The sequence below is a fragment of the Micropterus salmoides genome, unplaced genomic scaffold (assembly GCF_014851395.1).
Source record: "Micropterus salmoides isolate LMB-PRFRI ecotype aquatic unplaced genomic scaffold, ASM1485139v1 Ms_hic_scaffold_17, whole genome shotgun sequence".
In the NCBI taxonomy this organism is placed as follows: Eukaryota; Metazoa; Chordata; class Actinopteri; order Centrarchiformes; family Centrarchidae; genus Micropterus; species Micropterus salmoides.
The window spans coordinates 33,512,585-33,534,094 of NW_024040817.1; the positions used below are offsets into that span (position 1 = coordinate 33,512,585).

The following is a 21,510-nucleotide window of genomic DNA, read 5'->3' on the forward strand; positions in this document are numbered from 1 at the left end:
AAAAGTAAAAAGTAGGTCATTTAAATTTACTTATACTCTACTCAGAGTAAATGTTACTTAGTTACTTTTTTAACCTCCTAAAATAACTTATTTACATTGATATAATATTATATATTAATATCTTATTTATATGAATTATACTAATGGAACAAAGCCATATCGTGCTTCCAATTTTAGTTTGTTTGACAGAAACTTTGCCCAATCAATGACGAAAAATAATGACATTTTATGAGAGGTTTGAGAATGTTTTCGCTTCATTAGGAAATTGTGGCGGAACAGATTAGACTCTGGCGGGCCGCACTGGACTGGGAAAATGGGAAACGCTGGACTGTATATGAAGTCATATCCCTATTTACATTCAAACGGGTGCTATTTTTAATGGGATATCAAAAGTGTTAGTACAATAAATAACTATAGTTACCAGCAGGTTGCTAATGTCTTTTTGGCTACCAAACTATGAAAACTGGAAGTAGGCTATTATTTAACTGACCTCTTCAGCAGGGGTCCTCAACTACATTTGTTTGACACTGTGGTGGCCGGACTTTCAAAAATAATTGCCATATTAATTAATATTTTCAACTTTCGCAAAATGAATGTTTTTATTAGCTTATATCAGTGTGAACAGACTCCTTAAAAACATGGTAGGCCTAAATCCATAATTGATAAATCTACATAGGCCTACTTAACTATAAAATGATCTCAGACCGCAGCCAAGGAGTTCACTGAGGAGTTATTGTTTTAAATCTGTAATTGTAAATAACTGATGGTTTTGACGCTATTTTGCGGCTGCGCCGTTATTGTGCGCGAGACACCTGTAGTGACTGGTGGTAACAGCAGATACCACTGGGCACAGAAGTCTGGGGCAGCTCAACAAACTACTGTCAGGCAGTTATTGGTATTTTCCATAATTATGTGAGCTGTCATGATCTGACTTCATGCTGCACATGAGATGAGTCTGCGAACAGCGAAAGTGAAAGGAGTTGGTTACCTGGCTGAGAAGGTGGAGGTGTGCAGCCTGTCGCCTGCAGCTCTTTATCTAACAGCTCACTGTGGCTGCTCCTGACTGTTGCATTACTTACTGCAATTTCAAACTGGTCCACTGTCAGAAAACTGTTGAGAATGATGATGGTCTTGTTGTGTAGCCACATTGTAGCGGTTTATACACGACAGCGGTCAGCACTGATCTCACTTACAAACAGCATTTCCTGTGACTACTTCAAAATAAAAACCAACTTGTGTTTTGCCAGTTAAATGCTTTTATAAGCTGCTGCACCAGGAAGTGTTCAGTTTGCATTAGCAGTAACTTAATACAGCATTTTTTTCACAGTTTACGCTGCATGATAACGCTGTTGTTCTCTTGCACTTGAAGCCAAAGTGGCTGCGAGTTTTTTCTTGCACTTTTTTTAACTCAGTAATGGATGTGATTGAAAATGGAGCGAAGTACAATACTTTAAACAACACATACTTAAGTAAAAGTAAAATTACAGATTACAGTACAAAGCACAAAAAAGCTACTGAATTACATTAACGTGAGCAATTGTAATTTGTTACTTTCGACCTCTGTTCATGACTATAGATGTCAGGGAACAGGCCTGTAGTCATTTGATCCAGAGATGGAGGGTTTTTTGGGGACCGGAATGATTGTGGAGTGTTTGAAGCAGGAGGGAACTTCACACAGCTCCAGTGATCTGTTAAAGAGGGGGGCCAGCTGGTCTGCACAGATTTTCAGGCAGGACGGAGACACACCGTCTGGGCCACAAGCCATCATGATCTTCTGCCTTTGGAAGAGCTCTTCACAGAGAGGGGGGTGAGAGCGTGACAGTGGAGGAAGATGATTGTTTTAAGATGGTGTTGGAGCGGGGGAGGGGTGTGATTGTGGGGTTCTCAAACCTTCAGTAAAAACCATTAAGCTTGTCATCCAGTCGTTAAGTACCAGCAGTGTTGGCACACACATGTCCTCACAAAAACTGATGTAAGATGTCACAGTGTCAGTTAGTTCGTCCAGGTCAGTGGCTGCAGCCTCAAAAACGCTCCAGTCAGTGCAGTCAAAACAGGCCTGTAAATCCAGCTTTGACTCGTTGGTCCATCTTTTCACCCTCTTTACAACAGGTTTAGCAGATTTCAGTCACTTCCTGTATGTCGGGATAAGATGAACCAGACAGGGATCAGAGAGTCCCAGGGCTAGAAGTGGGACAGAGCGATAGGCGTCCTTTAATGTTGTGTAGCAGTGGTCCAGTGTGTTAGTGTCCCTGGTGGGACACTTAATATGCTGTCTGTACTTTGGAAGTTCATGACTGAGGTTTGCTCAGTTGAAGTCCCCGAGAACAATGAGCTGTCTGTACTTTGGAAGTTCATGACTGAGGTTTGCTCAGTTGAAGTCCCCGAGAACAATGAGCAGGGAGTCTGGATGTTTTTTCTCCACATTAGTTATCTGGTGGGCCGGGTGTAGTAACGCCTTACTAACACAGGCCTGAGGTGGAATGTAAACAGCGACCAGAATCAACAAGGAAAAGGTTTAATAAAAAGGTTTATAGTTTATGAATAAGGTCTCTAAATGAGGCCTGCATGATTTCTTCAACACTGAGACATCTGTACACCAACCTTTGTTTATGAGGAGACAGAGTCTATCTCCCCTTGTTTTCCCATGAGCTCTGTTACGCGATCTGCAGGAAGAGATTAAATCCCGATAAGTGAAGTGCGCTGTCCGGGATGTGCTCGGTGAGCCAGGACAGCAGATCTGCAGAAGTCCGAGTTAGTTCTGTTGAGGAGCAGCAGTTTATCCATTTTGTTGGCCAGAGAGTGGACATTCAGGTGGATCGAAGGGAGCGCAGTGCAAAAAACAGAGATCCTCACAAGTCTTTGAGCTGGAGTCCAGGTCAAGTCTCAAGTCTTTGAGCTAGAGTCCAAGTCAAGTCTCAAGTCTCTCGTGGTTATTACGAATGTTGTATCACCTGCTGCGTTCAATCAAGGTTGCTTATAAAACTGCATAGCTATAAGGAATTCTGTAACTGTAACCTCTTTTTCATTTACAGAGCACAACCATGTAATGTGCAATGCAATTACTGACAGCTTATTAAATACTGTAAGTCAACAAACCCTGTTGATTTTCAAACCCAGTGTAAAGTTAACTAAATAAAACTGTTACATGTTCAACAATAAAGCTGTAACCTGTTTTTAACTTACAGAGCACAACCATAATGTGCAATGCAATCAATGACAGCTTAAACTATTGTAAGTCAACACACCCCCCACTCTCAAACCAGTGTAACGTTAAATAAATAAAACTGTAAAGTTACATGGTCAACAATAAAGCTGTAACCTGTTTTTAACTTACAGAGCACAACCAAGTAATGTGCAATGCAATCACTGACAGTTTAAACTACTGTACGTCAACATTGTTCACGAGTCCCGCACCTGTCACCGTGTGTGCGACTTAAGTCGCACTCGAGTCCGAGTCTCTAACTCGAGTCCCCATCTCTGGCAAAAAAAACCACTGTCCCATTTTAAGCAGTGCGCCAGTATGCTTCCCCCTTCGGCGTCTCCGGTAGATCCTGTACAGAGCGGCTGCTCCTCCAACTAATAACTCCGGGAAAGTTCTAGGTTCAATAAAGAGCAGTGGAATAGTGTGAGCAGTTTAAAGTCCAATATTTAAGAGCTCTTCTCTGGTAAATGTTTTTCCGAATAAGTTCTGACATAGCGAACTTGTAACTCACGACTGATCATCTGTTTCTGCTGTCGGCATCTTGCCTGGTTGTGCAGAGTTCTGCACACACCTCGCGGCTGGTAACACTCATTTGTGCTGAGAAAAGAGGTGGATGCAAATCTCAGCAGGTAGCCTTTATCATCTGTTCTGCCGAATTATGCATTCACCTCTTAAAGGTCCTTTTCAGATACTTTGCTCTGCACACTGATCAAACGGGGTTATCACCGCATATTTTTGCTGAATCTTATAAAATATTAACGACTCTAAACATTCATAAAATATATACTTCGAATCATTTATCACCATTGATGAACCCCACAAAGGATATTATAGTGTTTAAAAGCAGTATTTGGAAGTGCATGCAAATCACGGCAGGCATGCAAAACTCTGCCTAACACCGGATATTCCCACAACGGGAATATCCTTCAAGTTGCAACCAGACATGGCTGGTAGCAACCGGTTTCAGAACCGTTATAGCCCTACTCTGCCATCAGTGTGTGACTGTGACAAGGAGCGCAGTGCCAGAGTGTAAAGTGCTTTTAGAGGTCAGAAGACAGAAAGGCGCTATAGTTCCATTTACTAGAGCCAATGTTGCTGACTGAAGTTAAATGCCAACTTGGGAACACCACTTCTGTGATGCCAGGAATTGGAATTGTAAGGGCAGAAAATTGTTTTCTTCTTACACTTATCATCTTTTATGCAAGTACTTATAAGAGTGCTATTTTTCTCCTGTTATTATGTCTTATATATTGTTTTAAATCTTTAACCTGTTCCCCTCTTTATTATTGTTCTTGTTATTCCAGTCTGTCCACATGTGTGGGGTTTAGGTCAGGGATGTGGGGTTGTTGATTGTTTTCCTCACTAGCTGTTCTTCTCCTTCCTTGACTGGGACCAGTCAAGGATCTTTTGTTTCCCAAAACATAGATGCTCAGACTGTGTAAATGATCATGCAATTGTTTGCTCTGGGCCAGACGTTAGTGACTGTCTTAGGAGACAGAACCTCTGGTCCAGCTGATTCTGTTGTAGTACTTCTCAGTTTATTCTCTTTTGTTAAATAAATTCTTCAAAGACAACGGTTCGTTATAACTCAATTATTTGCTCAACCTCTCACCAGGAATACAATTTCCACGACAGGAATAAGTTATCTTTACATCTACAACTGGAATCCGTGCAGTACCTTGTTATATCTTCAGACAGCTGGGCTGGGTCCGGTGGATAAAATTTCACATTGAATGTGAAATTATAGTTGGCACCTTGAGAAAGCAAAGGAGGTTGTGATGAAATAATGTGAACATTAGAAACATGTTACAAAAAATGATTTGCTTTGTATCAATTGAACAGGAGGGGTGGGATCTTGATCAGCCGCTGCTTGTTTGGGTGGGTGATTTGCAGGCTGATCAACATCCCACCCCTCCTGTGACCCATGGTTTGACTGTATGTGTATTTAGAGCCAGTGAGCAACGGACATTCAAATATAATATATAATACGCGATAACGCGTTAACATGCCCAGGTCTAATGTGTATATATATATATATACCAACCTAAAATATGTGATTCTTGCCTGAGCATGTTTATATAAAAAAAAAATTTTTAGGGAAAAAAAAAGAAAAAAAAGAAAAACGTATATTTGTGGGTACAGTCCCACTCACCTTGTACCTGCCTGCGGATCTCCTTGGTAAGGTCCATCCAAGTCTGAGAAAATGAGGGATGTAGCATGAGTTTTGAAACACAAGTTTGTGAAAAAAACACATATGACATATTTCCATCACATTTTCCAAAATGTTTGAAGTTTGGCATTCTTATAATTAAATCAACTTGTTGCACCCTTTTCCACCGCAATGGTTTAATCGCACCTTACTGGAGAATTAGTGCTCTCAACGACTTATCTAGATGCACTCAACTTCTTATTTATAATGGTAGTCGATGGAAATATGCATTAATTAGCATTTTCTTTTGAAGATTTTCTGTAAATTGGGTGAAAATGTGCACTCTGTGTGGTTGGAAACCTGGCTAATGTTGGAAATGTCACAACAAATAGAATGCAGATTAGGTGGGTTTCCATCAGCTGCGTTGAAGCAATAAACCATCTACCTAGGCAAGGTTCCAATGCCAGGAAGAAAACATGGAAAAAATACGCTTGGCTGTCTAGAATTTACTGCTAGGTGATTTTGTTTCAGCTCACATAAGACAGAGATGATGACAGAGGAGCCAATAACTACTCTCCTAATGTAAATCAAACACACACTGCTCTCCTGACGTAAATCAACTAAGGTGAAATTACATTATGCTGAACCATGCCAAACCATGATCTTTTCCTAAATCTAACCAAGTAGTTTTGGTGCTTAAACCTAACCAAATTGTAACATTTCACAACATTAACAACGTGCCGCACGTTTAAAACGTTAACAGCATTAACACTTTCTTAATTTATGTTTTATTTTAAAAGGCTAACCAGATGTTGCATATTTATTGTTGCTAACATGACCCAATATTGCATATTTATTGTTGCTAACTTGACCGTGGAGCCCTAAACGTGAAACAACGTTAAAGGGTACCCAGTATGCTAAAAAGCGACGCCAAGGGGTCTTGACCAAGCGTCCATATGTGACGAGTTAGGAGTGATGTATGTATGAATGTATTGACCACTTATAACTGTTACTTCTTCACATTCTGTTGACAAAGTTAATTTTTTGAATGTTTTAAATGAAAATTCTTGCCATAACTTTGTACCTTTAAACCGAAAATTGTTGTGCAATGTGATGGGACCAAACAGCTGATCTTTCATGTAATATACTTATTTGACAAGTGTGTTTCCATTGTCTATTTGTCGAATAATATCTTTAAGGACAAAGAGAAAAAACACTGCAACTGAATGTATAACCCTTGTAGCGATATTGAGGAAGTTTTGTCGAATTTTCTCACTTCCATCCACTTTTCTACTTAGCTAAATTGTATTAAAATGCTTGGATGAAAACATGGCTTTGTGTTTACCCGTTGCATATTAACCTTTCAAAACGAAGTTGTACATTACTGTTTTGAGCCACTTTTTGGTTACATTAGGTAGGCATACACAGTTTCAGAACAAACAATAAAAAAAAAAAAAATGTACAGCAGAGGAAGAGGTAAAGCATTGTTTCAGAACGTGCACAAATTATTAAAAGATTAATTGACACAATTATCGCATCATTCTGATGAGCAGCCAATGAAATTAACATGGATTTAGGCCTAGTAGCAAAGCCAAACCCAACAGCACCACTGTGTAGCATAAAATTAACAAAGGCCATTAAATAATTAATCAGAATTATTTTTGAATGTGAAAGCCCTAATAAAGAGCCTTTTCTTCTCTTAAAGGAATACTGAGGTACGGATTGTTGGACAGATACTAACTAGTGAAATTTGGAATCCAGCTCACCTTCATGGTGGGGGTCCCCCAGATGGCCAGGCCATAGTAGTCTTTCTCTAGCAGGTTGAGGTGGTCACACACCTTCATGAACAGCTCGTGGCCTTTGGCATGTTTCTGACACACACACACACACACACATAACATAATTAATTAAGATGCTTGGTGTTTGATATGTGTTTGGGGTGGATATAAATGGTTGGTTTGAGTTTCTAGCTGAGCCTCCTATCTTCACAGAGGTGTGTAGCATGGAGAGGGCGACAAAATACTAGGATTGTCCATGGATTTCCCCATTTGCCTTTTGCACGAAAATTGCTTGCTGCCCCCCGGTACTGGGGGTGTCGGTGCTCAGCTGGCGAACTCTAAATGCAGTAAACTAAAAAACAATGTGTACATGAGAGAGGGAGGATGTGGTTGTATGTATGAGGGTGAGCACATCTGGGTGCGCACCAGGAAGAATGTGTGTTTGTATTTCTTAGTTCTGCCACTTTATGTTGCATGTGTTCCTCACTGTGTGTGGTTGTGTTGAAGGCCAAATCAATATCTATGTATGCGATCGGTGTAATTGTGCCACGTTAGAAAGTGTTAGGCTGTGTTCAGACAGAAGGCCAAAGTAAGATTTTTCTGCTCATATGTGACTCAGAAGTGTGAGCAGCCCAAGTCACACGGATTCTGATCTTTTTAGATGTTCGGATTTGGGCCACTTTCATATGTGGCTGAAATGCGATCTTAGTCCGGAAAGTCAGATCACAAATCATGCAACAGATTTTTAACAGCTCTCATTTGACAGACACCAGCTTTGCGTCGAGTCCTGACCCCTACTCTGCCTCATTGGCTAACCCTAACCCCACCCTAACTCTAACCTAACCAACTCTAACAGAGGCAACAAGGACTAAGAGGCAGACTTGTCAAAACTCTAGCAGGTAATAAAATAACATGTGTACTTCGGTATAACACGTGTGACATAGTATTTTGCGCAAGCAGGCCACTTTCAGGCTATGCTGAAAATAACTATAAAACTAAAATGCCAAACAGCCTTCGCTCTCATTTTCCTGATAGGCGCAAAAATCCACACATTTCAACCACTAGGAGGCGCTATTAGCAAGGTCAACGCATTTGGGCTTGGAACTCCTGCATACGAAAGCGCATATCAAAAACCTTACATCTACACGTTCGGGGGATCGAGCTGAATCTCGTGGTATAGCCCACGCCCATTTCCATCTATAATTAGTTTTTTGCAAAATCTCGAAAACTGAAAAACCTTTTTTACCTCCTCCGAAGCTACAAGTCTGATCGACACCAAACTTGGCACGGATAATCTCTGGAACAAGCTGATAAGAGTTTGTCAAGGAAATAAAAATGTCGCAATTATACGACAACAAATATTTGCGAAAAACGCTAAAAACAGGAAGTGATGTCATATCTTAGGTTTGGAATGACCGATCAACACCAAATGTGGAGCAATAATGTGGGACGCCCCCCTGAGGGCCTGTGCCCTAATTTTGGTGTAACACTGATTGCTTTTTTACTTACTGTATTACTGTATATGAGTATTTATGACATATTAATACTTTAAAGTGAGATGCTATGATACTTTCAACGTAAGCCCGTGGCTGCATGCATTAAAATTTAATCCTTTAACCTGTTGAAATTTAATTTTCTCTTTGAGTGTGCATGCTGTATAGAAAAGTTTTAATTTAAAAATGATCTTACATCCAGCTCACATGCATACAGAGTGTCGTCCAGTAGGGTGACTTTGATCTGCATAGTCTTGGGCCGGCGTGGAGCTCTGGGAGCTTTGTCTTCCTCCTCTGCTGACTTCTCCACCTTCTCCTCATCCTTCTCCTCCTTCTCTCCCTTACTGCCTCCTTCAGGACTGGACTCCTCCTTCTCCCTTTTCTTTTCTTCCTTGTCCTCATTCTCCGTGGCAGCTTCCTCTCCTTTCTCCTGGTCATTCTTTTTGTCCTTTCCACCCTCTTCAGCTTCTTTCTTCTCTACCTGGACAGCCTGACACAGACACTTTGATTACACTGCAGTATACACTCTAAAACTTTGTGATAGATTGAGTCTTCACTTTAACACTGAAGACAAGTATATTTACAATGAAGTTAAACTGACCAGGCGGAGTGAAGGCACACAGTACTGTGCACAAGTTTTAGGCAGATGTGGAAAAAATGCTGTAACGTAAGAATGCTTTCAAAAATATACATGCTAATAGATTACATTTATCAATTAACAAAATGCAAAGTGAGTGAAGAGCAGAAAAAAAATTCTATGTACACTTCCACAGAGTCAGGGATTTTGTAGGCATAATACCAGGTGTATGATTAAACAATTATACCAAACAGGCGCTAATGATGATAAATTCAGTATGTACATTAAAACACAATCATTAAGTGAAACAGAAACAGCTGTGTAGTAGGCATAGGAGCCAAACTCAGCTAATAAGTTGAGGCTGCTGAAGACAGTTTTCTGTCAAAGTCATACACCATGGCAAGACTGAGCACAGCAACAAGACACAAGTTAGTTATACTGCATCAGCAAGGTCTCTCCTAAGAGACATTTAAAGACAGACAGGGGTTTCCAGATGTGCTATCCAAGCTCTTTTGAAGAAGCACAAAGAAACGTAAACTCAGTGGTCAGTCAAAGAAACTTACTGCAGCAGAAAAAAAACGCATCATGCTTCCTGCATGTTTGGAGCTGCATTTCATCATAGTCCCCAGATTTATTCTGCAGCATGACAATAACCCCAAACACACAGAGAAACTCATTAAAAACTACCTTCAGGGTAATGAAGAACAAAGAATCCTGGAAGTGATGTGACACCCACAGAGCAACATTGTTGTGTACCAACAGTGTGGATTTGTGCATTTTATACCAAACAAATTTGGACTACTCCAAATTTTCTCTCTCTCTCTGGGAGAAAGAAAAGGAGGGGGTGAAACTCAACTCAACAGATGGTTGAAGAGACCCCAAAGGAGGGGGGTTGAAAGGTTGCTTTCCCTAAGTGCTATTCCTGGGCAGTTGATCATAAAACTGGCCACCTTTGGCAACAGCCGAGATAAGCTTCTCAGTGCCTGAACTGTTAAAATGAAAAAAGGAACACTAACCAGAGATTAGCGTTTTCCTGAACAGCCTATCAAAACTCTTCTTAAGAGAGGGCAGGAAACCATAAACTGCCCCCCACACACATAACCATGGCAACTGTTTGCCTCCATTTGAGTAGTTACGTTACTTTGTTGTTGTTTAAAGAATCTAAATAAGTTAATTTTGCAGTGTTTTAATTTTCAGCAAGGTTAATGACATTTCTTCATTTTATGTGTAACCAATGCTTGTTCCCAATACTATCTGACAACTCCTTTAGAAATGATGATAAAGAAATGTCATCCTACACTTGATTAATTTTCCAGCTTGGATGTAAGGTTAAAAATGACTAAATTCCACAGCTGCGGAGCAAAGTCTTGTTTAAAGAATAATCAAAGTTGAATATCTACTCCTCATGTAACCAGAGCTCCCCCAAGTGGACAAAATAAGTATTGCATGCCATGATTCCTATGAAATGCTAACCTCAAAGTTTTAACTAACTAACATTGTTCTTCCTTTTTATCAAGTGCTTAAAACTAAGAACGGTACAGCCGTGTGACAATTAAGGTTTTATTGTGGGAAGATATTTGACTACAATACGCGCAAATAGATAAGACAAGCCCCCCTCAGGGAAACAAAGGACTGCCCTCTGGGAACCACGCCCCAACAGACAAAAGCAGCGACCCACGCTGTCTCTCCTTCTCTCTTGTCCTCTGTTTGTTCCTGGCTCTTCAACGGTGCTTCGGCACATGCCCAGCGCGCCCCCTCTCCTGGCAATGCCCTAAGAGTTCGGCCCGGGGCAGCGAACGCCCTTTGTTCGTTTCAAGCTACACACGCAAAGTGCCGGTAACTTCAACTTTCCCTCATTTAACAGCAACTTTACTTGCGTTTTATTTTCTCTGGTTTTGTTTTGTTAAAAGTTATCAGTCCGATAAGTTACACTAGCTTTGATTCAAGAACGACCAAGTTCTTTTTAAGCCTTATCCGTCGAGCAAACATCCACGTGGTCTCGCTAGCGGTAACAAAGGACACCTGAAAGAACAGCCTAATTGCCAGACGGTCAATCCTCAAGGGTTTTCTTCATTTAAGACACAGAAAACCCAGGAAAATCCCCTAGCAAAAGCCAGGAATCGGGCAGCTAGCATGGGACCCATGCAACCGGCCAAGCAGGCCGCCAACCCGAAGTAAGGCAAAACAAGGCATTCTGTGATCAGTTATGTCCCATAGTCTATTAGTCCAGTATATTTAATCCTTGAAACTCCTAGACAAATTTAACCGAGTTATCATCTAATTGCATTCATGCCGTATGAGTCAAATTCTCCCACAATAGACCTCCACATTCTCATTGTTTAGCCATTGTTCACAGCCACAGGGTCAGTTAGCTAAATCTGGAGTGCACTCCTATTCCGAGTATTTACGGTAAATGCTCACACATGGAGCAGCTCGTTGTTCTGCGGTTATCAGCTGCTGTTTCAACAAAAACGCCATTCAGGATGAAAATTCAACCGTGGTGTTGTATGATTTAACCAGCGGTGAGTAAGAAATATTATGAATAATACATGTAATTTGTTAAGCAATAAGGAGAGGAAAAGTCCGCTAGCCGCTAGGCTAATTTATGTAGTGTTAATATGATATAGGCTAAAGCTCTTAAGCTAGTGGTGGTGACTAACAAATAAACTAATCTTGACAGTTACCATTAAGAAGAATTTTATGCTTCTGTTAAATGTGATTGCTATGAAGCCGTGTTTTATGTGTGGTGGTGGAGTCAATTTAAAGTTAACTTAACTGCACTTAACCAGTCGAAATGATTTAATGTAGGCTAGTTACTGTACTTCTATGTCTTACACAGAAGACAGAAGGAGGCATGCGGAGAACATAACCATAATTGTCAGAGGAAAAGAAGAAGAAGGAGGAGGAGAAGGAGAGCAACAAAGAAAATTATCCCCAAATAATAAAATAATTTCCCTTATATTCCCCCTTACATGCCTTATTGTTTATGTGTAGATACAGAGGAAGAATGGGAGAACAGCACATATTTACTGTGTGTTAGAGCATGGGAGAACAGTAGATACTTTTAATACAGTCCACACCCCTAATATTACTGTGTAACTATAACAGGTGGAGAACATTCAAGATTTTTTTTTACAACTGTCTGCATAGTTTATTTATCTTGAATGAAAATAAATAGGCCTACTAGGCTCCTCTACTTTGACATTTAAGATTAGCTTGTTTGGATCCACCTTCATACACATGTGACATTACTGTACAACTTGAGAAAGGTGAGTTGTTTTCTGCTCCAGCCTGCCTAAAAGAAAAGCGTTTTTGGGATTAAATGGACTTTATTAGCTGCTGCAGTGCAGGATGAACTAACAACAGACCCATTTCTCACCTTATTATTCTAAATCATGCAATGAAGAAGAAGAAATGCATAATAAATCCTGGGACAAAATATGTCCACAAATACTGTACAGCATGTAGTCTAATAAACAAGCCTTGTGTTATAGCTGACTTGGGCAGTGAAATGTTTAATTTTTTTAATTCATGTTGTCCACAACTCAAATCAGAATTTAGTGTTTTATACCACCTCAAGAAGACTTTCTATCAGAAAGGTAGGAAGGTATTTCAATGTACAACTGCAGTACTTAAATCTAAGTAAAATAATTTCCCTGACATTTTTGTGTTATTTTACTTTTAATAGACGTATGTAACAGGTTTTATACTTCCTGTGAGTATAATCCAATCAGTCTTATTTTCATACTGTATATCCGTTGTGTAATTTGATAAATTGTGTTGTATGTGGTGCTCGCATCGTGTACTATTGAGACTTCATTGCCCTCTTCAGAGAAGACTCTGACTGCAACATGCGTCTTTGTAAAGAGAGAAACAGACAGAAAAAAGTCTCTAACTCTGCCTGTCAGCTCGCTCTGCTCCGTCAAAACTGAATTTACCATACAGAATTGAATATGAGTGCACTCCAGATTTAGCTGCAGCTAGCTGACTGTGTGCTTCTCCCTATATCACAGTTCTGTGTCCATGCATGCAGCAAACTGAAAACATTCTGTCAGAGCGTGCACACAAAAAGGAAAGGAAGACATTGCTGGTAGTATTGTCTTCAAATAGTTTCTAAACACCTCAGCGCACTGAAGGAAGCCATCTGACTGTGTGAGGAGCAAGCTTGTTGTCTGCAGGCAGAGTAGGCCTAGAGCTCTCCTGTCTGACTGGTCCACCAATAGCAGAGAAGATGACCCCTTGAGACACAGCCCCTCCTCATTTGCATAATGAGGCAGAAATGCATAGAGAAATGTAAAAAGGACAGGCAGAAATAAATACCACTGGGGAAATAAATGAAAATGAAAATGCAACGGAAGAATAAAACAGACAGAAATATTTAAAAACACACATAAATAAATACATTTAAAAAAGAATTAATAAATAAAGTTGAAGATTATAACGGACAATAAATAAAAAAGGTAATTCTTACAAAGGTGAATCAGTAAAGAAGCTAATTAAAATACATTTATGTCTCCTTGTATAATGTAATTACTGCCTACATTTATTTATTTACTTTATTTTTTTGTGCATTTAATCGGATGCATATTTATTTATTGAGCATTTATTTATTTCTGTATTTATTACTGAATTTGTCAGGATCAGTCCTCTATAAATGGCAGCTGAATCCTTCCCCATACAACTCTTAACCCTAATGGGAACCAAATCAGTTGTACTCCCTCTTGTGGTATAATTATGGTATTCCCTAACTTTGGAGCTTCATTGTGTACAGTCCTGTAAGTTAGACACATTTTGATTTGTGAAACACGCTCTTCTACCCTCTAGCCATTTAAGGCTGATGAAATGAGCGGAAAGAAGATGTGTCCTAGATGGGAGTTTAAGGACCAGACGCACCATTTTATTTTGCAATGTCTGCAGCTTCTTTTTAAGGATCATGGGTGGCTTATACACTGTGTGCAGAATTATTAGGCAAGTGAGTATTTTGACCATATCATCATTTTTATGCATTTTTTCCAACTCCAAGCTGTATAAACTTGAATGCTTATTGGATTTAAGCATTTCAGGTGATGTGTTTTTGTGTAATGAGAGAGGGTGTGGCCTAAGGAGAAAAAACACCCTATATCAGGTGTGCATAATTTTTAGGCACCTTCTTTTCCTCAGGCAAAATGGGCCAAAAAAGAGATTTAAAAATTGTAAAAAGTCTTTCAGAGGGATGCAGTACTGTAGAAATTGCTAAGATATTGGTGAGTGATCACAGAACCGACCAGGAACCCATTATCCTCAAGTGCTGTCATATTCCAGAACTGCAACCTACCTGGAGTGCCCAGAAGTACAAGGTGTTCAGTGCTCAGAGACATGGCCAAGGTAAGGAAGGCTGAAATCCGACCACCACTGAACAAGAAACATAAGTTGAAACGTCAAGACTGGGCCAGGAAATATCTGAAGACAGATTTTTCAAAGGTTTTATGGACTGATGAGATGAGAGTGACTCTAGACGGACCAGATGGATGGGCCCGTGGCTGGATCAGTAATGGGCACAGAGGTCCACTTCGACTCAGACGATAGCAAGGTGGAGGTGGGTAATGGTATGGGCTGGTATTATTAAAGATGAGCTAGTTGGACCTTTTCGGGTTGAAGATGGACTCAAAATGAACTCCCAAATCTACTGCCAGTTTTTAGAAGATACTTTCTTCAAGCAGTGGTACAGGAAAAAGTCTACATCTTTCAAGAAGTCCATGATTTTTATGCAGGACAATGCTCCATCGCATGCATCGAAGTACTCCACTGCGTGGCTAGCCAGTAAAGGCCTTAAAGATGAAAGAATTATGACATGGCCCCCTTCGTCACCTGATTTAAACCCTATTGAGAACTTGTGGGCCCTTCTTGAACGGGAGATTTACGGTGAAGGAAAACAGTACACCTCTCTGAACAGTGTATGGGAGGCTGTGGTGGCTGCTGCACAAAAAGTTGATCATCAACAGATCAAGAAACTGACAGACTCCATGAATGGAAGGCTTATAACTGTTATTGAATAGAAGGGTGGCTATATTGGTCACTGATCTTTTTTTTTTTAACGTCAGAAATGTTTATTTGTAAACTGAGTTGTTTGTTTCTGTAATTCTCACTTTAACAGATTAAAATAAACTGCCGTTTATTTAAAAAAAAAGTGAGATGGGAAAATTTTCATTTTGCTGCGTAATACTTCTGCACATTTAAGAGTTGCCTAATAATTGTGCACACATATATTCTCCTATAAATATTCAGGATTGAGGGTTTATTAACATTTTGGATTGACTGAGAGCACGGTATTTGTTCAATAATAAAATTAATCCTCAAAAATACAACTTGCCTAATAATTTTGCACACAGTGTATACCAGGAGAGGCATGCATAATCCAAATGCAGTGTTGGGCAAGTTACTCAGAAATTGTAATATATTACTAGTTACTCATTACTCCTTAAAAAAAATGTATATTATTTTTACTTATTACTGGGTGATAAAAGTAACTAGTTAAGTTACTCGTTACTTTCCAGTGTTTCCCACAGAATGACAGCGGGGAGGGGGTGCCTTTCCTGTGGTAAAATACCATAGAATTTCTGCGGTATTTGTACCTCATGTTTCTGTGGTACTGTACCACACGTTCCTGTAGTAACTTGCTGTGGTTCTCGAGAGGATTTGTTCGGTATTTTGGGACGTTTACCACAGGATTGTACCTCAGGCTCTTTGGTACTTTACCATACGTTCTGTGGTACTTTATCATACACTCTGTGGTACTTTACCACATGTTCCTTTAGTAAATGCCTGTGGTACTCGAGAGGTTTGTATGGTATTTTGGGACGTTTACCACAGTGTACCTCAGGCTCTGTGGTACTTTACCATCCATCAGGGTTTTCCCTGCATAGAGAAATTTTTGCCGCCCCCCAAAGAAGTTTTAGCGAGCGCCAAAGGAAAATCACCAGCACCAAAATGATCAGAAATGAAAAAGCGTTTATAATAATATTCTACTAATGTTTTTTAATAGCCATTAATCAAACAGCTTTTGCAACTTGCATTTATAAATCAGCTGTTGTGTTGGTTTGACTGTGCCTGAACGCTCCGCTACGAAGCTGGCGCTACTGAGAGCGATGACTTCCTGGTATTTCTCACAATATAAAAGCCGTTTATGCTTGAATGTGCTGGTATTCACTTTTACATTTTACACTTAGGCCTAAAGGCCCCGGTCCTCTACTCTGCCCTCTCCATATCAGGTTCCCTGGGCACTACGTAACGCTCACCTGTTCCTGTTCTCTCCTGCCTGCTAATCTCCACAGGGACATCGGGTGGCGTTCAGCTGTGTGCATAGCTGTTCGTCAAAGTCACTTTTCGTGAACCGACCAATCACAGCCTAGAGTAGGCAGGACGTTAAAAAAGGCTGAGGCACTACATCATACTTTTTTTTTAAATTATTGACAAGTTTTTGCATAAACAAATGAGAGACTAACCACCTTTTAGAGCATTTTTCTTGCACAATAACTTAATGACAAAATGTACAGTGGGGGCCAAAAAGTATTCAGTCAGCCACTGATTGTGCAAGTTCTCCTACTTAGAAAGATGAGAGGTCTGTAATTTTCATCATAGGTACACTTCAACTATGAGAGACAAAATGAGAAGAAAAAATCCAGGAAATCACATTGTAGTATTTTTAAAGAATTTATTTGTAAATTATGGTGGAAAATAAGTATTTGGTCACCCACAAACAAGCAAGATTTCTGGCTCTCACAGACCTGTCACTTCTTCTTTAAGAAGCTCTTCTGTCCTCCAATCGTTACCTGTATTAATGCACCGTTTGAACTCGTTATCAGTATAAAAGACACCTGTCCACAGCCTCAAACAGTCAGACTCCAAACTTGAGTTTGGAGTCTGACTGTTAGACCATGGTTGACCATGGCCAAGTCTAAAGAGCTGTCGAAGGACACAAGGAAGAAAATTGAAGACCTGCACCAGGCTGGGAAGAGTGAATCTACAATAGGCAAGCAGGTTGGTGTGAATAAATCAACTGTAGGAACAATTGTAAGAAAATGGAAAACATACAAGACCATTGATAATCTCCCTTGATCTGGGGCTCCACGCAAGATCTCAACCTGTGGGGTCAAAATGATCATGAGAACGGTGAGCAAAAATCCTAGAACTACACGGAGGGACCTGATGAATGACCTGCAGAGATCTGGGATCAAAGTAACAAAAGCTACCATCAGTAACACACTACGCCGAGAGGGACTCAAATCCTGCAGTGCCAGGTGTGTCCCCCTGCTTAAGCCAGTACATGTCCAGGCCCGTCTGAAGTTTGCCAGAGAGCGTATGGATGATCCAGAAGAGGATTGAGAGAATATCATGTGGTCAGATGAAACCAAAATAGAACTTTTTGGTAAAAACTCAACTCGTCATGTTTGGAGGAAGAAGAATGCAGAGTTGCATCCCAAGAACACCATACCTACTGTGAAGCATGGGGGAGGAAACATCATGCTTTGGGGCTGTTTTTCTGCAAAGGGGACAGGAAAACTGATCCGTGTTAAGGGAAGAATGAACGGGGCCATGTATCGTGAGATTTTAAGCCAAAACCTCCTTCCATCAGTGAGAGCCTTGAAGATGGAACGTGGCTGGGTCTTCCAGCATGACAATGATCCCAAACACACCGCTCGGCAACGAAGGAGTGGCTCTGTAAAAAGAGGTCCTGGAGTGGCCTAGCCAGTCTCCAGACCTCAACCCCATAGAAAATTTGTGGGAGGAGTTGAAAGTCTGTTGCCCAGCGACAGCCCCAAAACATCACTGCTCTAGAGATCTGCATGGAGGAATGGGCCAAAATACCAGCTACAGTGTGTGCAAACCTGGTGAAGACTTACAGGAAACATTTGTAACAACCTTTGTTGGCAATGACAGAGGTCAAAGTATTGAGTTGAAATTTTGTTATTGACAATACTTATTTCCACCATCATTTACAAATAAATTCTTTAAAAATCCCACAAAGTGACTTCCTGGATTTTTTATTTTTATTTTTTTCTCATTTTGTCTCTCATAGTTGAAGTGTACCTATGATGGAAAATTACAAACCTCATCTTTCTAAGTAGGAGAACTTGCACAATCAGTGGCTGAATAAATACTTTTTGGCCCCACTGTAGCTGCTGTTTTGTCCAACTGCAATTAATATTAGGCTACCAATAGTAAGCTATAGTAGCCTATACTATTATCTGAAATTAAAATGAATACTCAAACATTAGCACTAATCAAACCTTAAGCACAGTGGTGTAGGCTAATATCAGAACGGTTCTATTTGTGGAAAAAAGCTGAATCTCAACTAAAACCTTCTGTAGGCATATTATCCAAATCAGGTGTAAATATATTATACTAACTTTACTTTTCAACCTTATACTCATTCAGGTAGTGGATATTGTTTAACAAATGTATAGATTTTGGTCATAAGGTAACTCATTGCCTTTAATGTACGCATGCTGATCATGCTTACTGTCACATGAAGTCACCCCCCAAAAGGCCCTTTCTGAGCCAGGAAAAACCCTGTACATCCTGTGGTATAGTACTACATGCCCTATAGCACTCTCATACATTCTGTGGTAAAGCACTTCGCATCAAACTACAATATTACAATTCAAGTTTGTTTTATTAAATAAACAATATGTAACAATGAAACTTGTTTCCATCAGACTTAAATGTTAATTTATTTCCAGGTAAGTCACATCTTGGTAAGCTCAAACAACTAAAACGTCATTCAACAAGGAATTTTTCAGATTCAGTAGGCATAGTTTTAGTGGTTTAGACATTATTTTCTGAACAAATCTGAACATGTAAATAAGTTTATAAAGGATGGTGTTTCAAAGCATAGATCAACCCAAATAACAGTACAAGTGTATCCGTCAACCTGGGGAGATCACTTACAACTATTTCACCTTCGACTACAACAGAAACGCTCTCAGGGTTGAAGCAGACTGCACAAGGGGCGTTGTGAGTGACCACAGTGGGAGTGTCAGCAATCTTCGCACTGCAAAATACAAACAATGCAATTAGTAGAGCCTGACCAATTTATCGGCCGATATGAGCTAACTGCACTTACTATAATAACAAATCCATTCAACTGCAAATACCTTAAAGACAAGTCAAATTTATACAAATGCAGTGACTAAAACAATGGGTGAGAAATAGAAGACAACCATTACCTTAAACACGACAATAAAAAAAAAAAAATTGAAAGCCAGTGCAGTAAGTTTTAGACCTGAATATTCAACTATTACTTCATTGGGTAGGTATTTGGTTTTCAATTTTGGGATTTGGATATTCACACACGCACCTACAATCTGTTTCTTACACACATAATGTACTCTCATTAAGACGGCGGCCGGTACCGGTGTATTTGTATTGACAGTAGGTCATTGTAGGTAATTTTCCACCTTAGATTAGTGTTTATTTACTACTTGAATCTGCTCTTCTGCTCTTCTCTATCTAGCCTGCACCTCTGGACTCTCACGGCAAACACGCCGGCTTGCTCCACCTCTTCCTGTCTCTCTCTCTCTGTATGTGTCTCTGCTGACTTTCTTCATCATTTCATAAAGTCGCCGTGTTTAATAAACTCACTTGACATTCAGTTTGAATGTGCACAGCATGTGGATCAAACTAAACTAATGTTAGTGAGTGACTTCTGCAGTGGAGCGTTCACTGTCGCTCCGCAATGTAACATTTCCTCTGTGTCCGTTAACACAATGTCAGATAATATCTTTCTTTGTGTTTCTCTGCAAAATGCAAAAGTGGGTTGCCAAATATACTTTGGCAGGTTCTAATATACCTGACCAAGTATCTGTCGAAAACACTGTATTTAAAGTTAGTGCAAGCTGTAGGCCTATTTTTTGTAAATATTACACGTTGGACCAATTTTATTGTCTTCCATCTGCGTGTCACGTGACCATTTTGGTCCAGTCATGATTGAGGGATCGTGGAGGGGAAAAAACGAGGTATAATCCGAATTGCAGCTCAAAAATCACGGTCTGAACCAAAGCGTAAATTGGTGTATCGTTATACCCCTACTTGAAAGTGAAAGTGAGGATTCTCTGTCATGCCAATTGAAAGTAGTTGACTTTATCATCCTAGTCATCACATCAATAACAATAAGATTTCACTATTAATAGTAGTTTTGTCCCAATCTGTGTTGACTGAACACTGTGGCCATGGCAAAGTTAACCTTAAACTCACCTGGAGGTCATAAACCCTTAGGTTGTCCGCAATGCCTCTGCTATCTTGCCTGTCTTTGAGACCTTCTGCCTGTCCAGGGCAATCAGTTGTGTTGTGTATTGTCAAGCTTGCAGTAGAATAGTTTGCATATGTTCTGCATCTGCAAGCATACAAACACATACACACAAACGTATGTAGACTAATACAGAGTTTTCAACTTGGGCCTTCACAGAAAATGAATGAATCAATTAGGCTACTTGTTTGAAGTAGGACAGCTGGCTATATGGCAAATAGAATACAGTTTTTACCTGGGACATGGACCACTGCATTGACACAGTGTTGATGATGATTTCAGTCAGGTAATAAATAGCTCAAGGAGTTATAATAAGTTAATAACAGCATTTCACACAGTCTACAGTATAAATACAATCTTCTTGGCTCTTGATCACTGCCAATAATTCAGGTATCAAACAACAATCTGTGACAGTTGTAAATTGCTTCTTTGTTGCCCTATAGAAGCAAAGTAGGGTTTTTTTATCCACCGTATGTCTGATTAGCAAGCCAGCAATTGACTGCAGGTACACAGTATCTAACAAATCTATACAGTATAAAAAGCATTAAGTTCAAATACTGTTAAATAATTCTAAGAAAATATACCAACCCTGATGCTGAGATGAGATGAGAACAAACAGATGAGAAGTGCAGATTCTTAGATAATGTAGTGTCACTCAATAATCACTTTGATCCTGCGGGAGCAGATTTAACAAACAATATAATTAATTCCCACTTGTCCAGTAAACATCATCATCAAATGCTGCTTTTTTCAAATCCAGTATTTTATAATTAATAACACCTGTACAATAGCTGCTCTTGCCAGTTAGGTGATTATGGGCATGATGAAATTCCTTCCTCTCTATGGTCCTTGATGGGCACAAAATATAAGAACACCAACTTTTTATTAGGTTACAAAGTAATGGCCATGTAAATACTTCCCACAAACACGAGATATGGGCGGAGTTTAATGTTGTGAGAAATAGTTTCTACGCCTTAATTACGAGTTTATTAATTACATTCAGTTACAAAGTAATAGCCTAATCCAA

General features: G+C 39.8%; 1 protein-coding gene across 9 annotated transcripts in view; it reads right to left on the reverse strand.

Annotated features, from left to right (window-relative positions):
• The window catches only part of epb41a (erythrocyte membrane protein band 4.1a), a 150,661-nt gene that overhangs the window by 87,371 nt on the left and 41,780 nt on the right, over positions 1-21,510 (reverse strand). For 6 of the 9 annotated variants that reach the window (XM_038725066.1, XM_038725065.1, XM_038725064.1 and 3 more), the window contains exons 3-6: positions 8,819-9,112; positions 7,118-7,222; positions 5,355-5,397; positions 4,881-4,956 (exon numbers count right to left, since the gene is read on the reverse strand). In XM_038725066.1, coding sequence (XP_038580994.1) covers positions 4,881-4,956; positions 5,355-5,397; positions 7,118-7,222; positions 8,819-9,112 — 518 coding nt within the window. Of the gene's footprint in view, positions 1-4,880; positions 4,957-5,354; positions 5,398-7,117; positions 7,223-8,818; positions 9,113-19,126; positions 19,230-20,431; positions 20,571-21,071; positions 21,157-21,263; positions 21,332-21,510 lie in introns of all 9 variants that reach the window. The other 3 variants (XM_038725067.1, XM_038725068.1, XM_038725061.1) reach the window with 3 other exon arrangements.